General features: G+C 63.0%; 1 protein-coding gene across 1 annotated transcript in view; it reads right to left on the reverse strand.

The window, feature by feature from the left end:
• Window positions 1-1,441: 1,441 nt before the first annotated feature.
• Window positions 1,442-5,221, reverse strand: part of MNEG_12301 (hypothetical protein) — a gene marked incomplete at both ends in the record, with an annotated part of 4,903 nt that continues 1,123 nt past the window's right edge. The window contains 8 exons of the mRNA XM_014039227.1: window positions 1,442-1,582; window positions 1,987-2,147; window positions 2,622-2,703; window positions 2,969-3,052; window positions 3,306-3,425; window positions 3,873-3,934; window positions 4,247-4,323; window positions 4,851-4,942. Coding sequence (XP_013894681.1) covers window positions 1,442-1,582; window positions 1,987-2,147; window positions 2,622-2,703; window positions 2,969-3,052; window positions 3,306-3,425; window positions 3,873-3,934; window positions 4,247-4,323; window positions 4,851-4,942 — 819 coding nt within the window. The remainder of the gene's footprint in view (window positions 1,583-1,986; window positions 2,148-2,621; window positions 2,704-2,968; window positions 3,053-3,305; window positions 3,426-3,872; window positions 3,935-4,246; window positions 4,324-4,850; window positions 4,943-5,221) is intronic.

Consider the following 5,221-nt stretch of genomic DNA (forward strand, 5'->3'; position numbering starts at 1 on the left):
GGGTGAGGGTGAGGGCGGGGAGGAGGGGGCGGACTACAGGGGCATTCAGTCGGTGCCGAGCTTCAGTTCGATGGGGTCCCCGGTGGCGGGCGGCCCAGGGGGCGCCTACAGCCACAGCGCGGAGCGCAGCAGCATCCACCACCTGTCTCACCTGTCATGAGCGCCCGCGGGGGCGCCGGCGCCGCCGGATTTTCGGCGCGCGCGCGCGCGCGGGGGCGGGCGCGCGGGCGGCTGGGGATCTGGGGCGCGGTGGTACTGTAAGCTGGCTGTTCCCGCGGGGCGCGGTGCTGTGGTTGGTTTCGTGTCGCCCTCGCTCGGTCCGAGGGGGCTCTTGGTTTGATGCGGTCTTCCGCATGAGGGGTGCGGTTTGTTTCAGACCCGGCTGTGCCGCGCCGGCGTCGCTTGGAACGCGCGCGCCGCTCTTCAACCTTGGATGCCGCTTGACCGAAGCTTTGATTCGTCCATGGTTGGGTAAACAGCTCGTGTATATTATCGCGCCAAGTAAGCCTGCGTGACCCAGTGCGGCAAACGGCTTTCATGTCAAGGCTTGCCACAGCCTCCACTACTTCAAAGCTTGTTCACGTGAGCAGCAGCGCAGCGCTTGGCTCGACTACGCCGCAGCAGTCGGCTGCTTTGTATGCGCCAGCGGCGGCAGCGAGAGGCGGCCAGGCTGCTGTGCCGCTACGTCACGGTCTGCTGGTCCATCAAGGTGGCTGAGGACATTACATAAAAAAAGGGTGGGTTTGCTGGCCTGTCTTGCCAAGCACCTGCAAGAGAGTGATAGGACCCAGAACTCAACAAAGTCAAGATACATTACGAACAGATGAACTCCGTCGTGGCATGCATGCAGAAACGTCTTACATTACGAATAAACAATTCATCCACCAAGTGGGCGAGGCATCATGATCATCGGCCCAGGAACGGCCCAGGTGACACAAAATAGACACCGCACTCGGGCTGGCCCTGCTGACAGCGAGCCCGTCTGAAGGCCCCGCCGCGCACCAAGGCTGGGCGGCGCGCCCACCAGTGGCGCCCTAAACCTCCACCTGAAGCCTTCGCTGCCGCCCATCCGCCTCCACCAGCGGCTGCAGCTGGTCAAGTTTGTCGTACATCCCCTAATCGGCAGGGGTTTGTGCAAGGGGGAGCGGGCACGAGTTGGGTTGGCAAGATGCTTTTGGGGCCCCTCGGACTGGATTGGCGTGAATGGCACTGCTCTTGAGGGGCAGGGCGGGGGCTGGTGCTGCTGGAGAGTGGCGCAGCGGGTAGATCAGGCGTGCTCCAGCGCTCGATGCAGGGCGACGATAATCATGTGCGCGTGCGGCACGGCGCGTCAGGCCTTCGTGTCACCCTTCACAGCAGCCAGGAACGACCCCCCTCCCCGCCCGCGCGCAGCCCGCGCGCCCCGCACCCCCCGCCGCCCCCGACGCGCCCGGCCGCCCACCAGCAGGCCGCCCGTGTGCAGGAACAGCACCCTGCGGCCGCGCCACTCCCCGGGGGCCGCGGCTATGTCAGCCAGCAGCTGGTGGAGGGCCTTGCCGCTGTACACGGGGTCTAGCACGACGCCGGTCGCGCCCGCCACCGCCTGCGCGCGCGTGGTGCATCGGAGGTCTTCGGAACAAGGGGGAGGGATCAAACTTCGCATGTCCCTTGCCTTGCTGTCCTGCCTGGCGCTGGGACGACTTAATGAGTACCATTGCGCTGAGAAATGATAACTAATACTGTCAACTGAATACAGCAGAGAAGTCGAGATACTGCAGCACGTGCTCCACACCACCACCATCAACAAGTGGGGCGGACAGTCGCGTCCGCAGGGCCGCCGTCCGTTGAGCGGCCCCGCGAGCCCAGATGCCTCCCCATCCGTCCCCGCACAGCAGCACGTGCGGCACGAAGTGGCGGGGCCCCGGCAATCCTGCCACCCGCCCCCTGCGCCACCCCTGGCGGCCCAACCCTGCACCCTACACCCTGAACTGTAATCCCTAAACCCACCTGCACCGTGGCCAGCTCAGCGTCGCTGCTGATGGCGTAGCCCAGCCCCCGCGCCTGCACGGCCGCCAGCGTGCCGCGCGCCCCGGCGGCGTCGGGCCAGCCGAGGCCGCGGTACAGGCCGTCTATGAAATTGTAAAAGTAATCGGGGTCGTCGCAGACGCCTGCGACCATGAGGTGACGATCAGCGATTAGGGATTTGCCAATGAAGATTGAGAATTTGGGTTGCTTGCGGATTGCCCCTGGGGCTTGATTGCTGGTGGGCTCTGGACCACCCCAGCCCCTGAGGCGATTTCAAGACGGGGGCATGTTGACCTTGGTTTGACCAGGGCGGCCCAAGGTGTGTGTGTTGGTAAGCAAGGGTTGAGTTTCAGGGTTCAAGGCCTGGTGGTTGAAGGATTGGCGCCAAACCCTGAACTCCAGAGCGACGGCAATGCAGCGTCAGGCGAGGCCGGCCTTGCGTGGAAGCCGGCGTCAGACGCTGGAGTAAGGCTCGGAAATTCGGCCGCATTGAAAACCACGAGTGGGCTGCCCCCACTGGGGTTACTGCTCAGTGCCAGCGCAGCGCGCTCAACACTTCCTCTGAACTGCGTGCCCGCACGGATGCGGGGGCCCGGCCTCCCCCCGCGCCGCCGCACCGTAGGCGTGCACCCGGGCGCCGTAGCCCGAGAGGTGGTTGCCCAGCGCCAGCCCCGCCGTGGTCCCGCCGCTGCCACAAGCCTGGGCAGGGACGGGGAGGGTGGGCAAGGACGCATCGGGGTGGGCGAGGCAGACCGCATCGGTGCCAGGTGAGCGCTTGCCGTCCACCTTCGCCCACCAAAACACGAATGCGAGTGCGTTTGTACGTGCACTTCCACGCGCAGGGACACGAGCAGTCCACACTGGACAGCAAAGCCTGAACGTGAATCAAATTGCACGTGACAAGCGTGCTGTGCCAAGCAGCAATGTCACTTCAGTGCAGTGCGGCGCCCACCACCTCACTCACCATGATGATGTCATCAAACTTGAACCCCAGATCCTCTGACTGCTTCTGGATCTCGTCGACCGCCATCAGGTAGCCCCAGCAGCCCTGAAGGCATAGGGGCAGGTTTGATTCAGGGTTAGGGTTTGGGGGTTCAGGTTCCATGTTGGTGGTTGAGCCAGAGAGACGCGGAAAAAAGCTCGTGGATGGGAAAAGCATGGGGGTCATTGACCAAAGCTTGGTGTCAGAAAGTGGCTGCTGCAATGCCTTGTACCCCCAAACACACACCCACACACAACAAACACACACAAAGACACACACACACACACACACGCACAGAGTAACGACATCAGCGGCGCACCAGGCTGTTTGAGCCCCCCACAGGTATGAAATAGGGCTTGCGCCCTTCTGCCTTGAGTTGCTCCGCAAGCTGCTGCCCCAGGGCGTCACCCCCCTTGGCCGCATACTCCTCCTTGGTGATCTGGGGTGACGGGTGGTGTGTTGGTGGAAGTGTGTGGATGTGTGGATGTGTGGATGTGTGTAAATGCGAGTAAGAGTGTATGTGTTTGTGTGTGAGAGATGTGGTGTGTGTGTGTGTGTGTGTGTGTGTATGAGAAAGAGAGAAAGAGAAAGAGAAAGACAGAGAGAGAGAGAGAGAGAGAGAGAGAGAGAGAGAGAGAGAGAGAGAGAGAGAGAGAGAGACAATGATATAGCTTGTGAGTGTCTGTGAAGGGGGAACGCTGGGAGGAAAGTTGCAGATGGTGTTGCCCCCTCCCAAACCAAGCCCCTTGCCGCCAAGCAACGCTCGTGACGACCGCCTGCGTCTGCCTTTGTTGTTGCATGCACACATGCACACACACACATGCGTGTGCGAACTTGGACTATCACTGTTGAAGCAAAGCTGCGTACGCGCACAGAGTTTGCTCACCTTGTGCACCACCGCGCCAGCCAGCCGCTCCACCAGCAGGTTGCCCACCAGGCCAGGGTCACCTGCAGACAAGTTGAGCGCAAAATGAGTCGCAGGCGCAAAGTGCCCAGTCAAGGCGGGCCGCAGCAGCCGGAGTTCGTTCGTGGTGCCGGGCACAGGCCAAACTGCCAGCCCTGACCAGCGCCGATGCGCTCCTCCGGTGCTCTGCGCTCTTGCACACAGCTTTGCGCCAAGTCACACATGCAGTGTTCATGCGGCGGCAATGAGGCAGCTACTGTGGGCTTCAAAGCCGTCTAGCGCTTAACTTTCCCCTAAACCTGCCCATTGCATCCCATGACATCTGATCACTGGCAAGCAGCTTTTGGTCCTCTTACCATCAACCAGGGCGCGGCTGGTCCTGAGTATGAGGTGGCAGTCCAGGCCCAGGTACCGGGCAGCTACCGCGGTGGCCCTGGCAGAGGGAGGTTGCGGGTCCCACGCGCACGCCGGGCGGCGCCAGGGTGGCGGCGGCGTGGTGGGGAGACACGGATTCGGGCGGGGCGCACACGTCCATAAGTAAACAATCGTCTAGAAACAGGCGGTGCGGGAAGCGGCCGCTGCTGACGCTTCAAAAGCGACGGCCTGCCAACCGGGGCGTCTGTAAGGCGGCGGATGCAGCCGCACCGCGCGCCACTCGCCGTGCTTGCGGGCGAGCTCTCCTCTCGTCACAAAGGGGGGGGTTGGGGCGGGTGCCGCTCGCAAGCGCGCTCATGGCACATCCCTGGTTACCACCTCCCAGCACTTGGCTTTGCGCGCTTGTGAAATGGGGCAGCTGATCGCGCACCGCAGCCTCTCCCCCCGTTGTTCTTTCAAAGGCAGCCGCCGCCGCCCGCCGCCCACATCACACATGCCATCCGTTGGCGCGGCCCCGCAACTGGCGGCCCGGGGCTGGCCCGGGGCCGGCTTTGACAGCCCCGGGCCGCGCCGCGGGGAGCGCACCTTGTGTGGTTGCTCTGGATGCCGCCGACAGTCACGACACAGTCAGCGCCTTGCTGCTTGGCCTCCGCCATCAGAAATTCGAGCTTGCGCACCTGTCAAGAGTAATTGGGGTCGGGGCAAAGGGTCAAGAGTGGTGATGCAAGGTAGGGAGTGCAATTTTGTGTGGGATAGGGAGGGGATAGGTGAGGGTGCACGTGCGTGCGCGCGAAAATGCGTGTGTATGTGTGTGTGTGTGTGTGTGTGTGTGTGTGTGTGTATGTGTGTGTGTGTGTGTGTGTGTGTGTGTGTGTGTGTGCGCGCGGGTGTGCGTGCGCATGCGTGTGCGCGCGCGCGTGCGCGTGTGTGTGTGTGTGTGTGCGTGTGTGTGTGTG

The sequence above is a fragment of the Monoraphidium neglectum genome (assembly GCF_000611645.1).
Source record: "Monoraphidium neglectum strain SAG 48.87 unplaced genomic scaffold scaffold03174, whole genome shotgun sequence".
Classification (NCBI taxonomy): Eukaryota; Viridiplantae; Chlorophyta; class Chlorophyceae; order Sphaeropleales; family Selenastraceae; genus Monoraphidium; species Monoraphidium neglectum.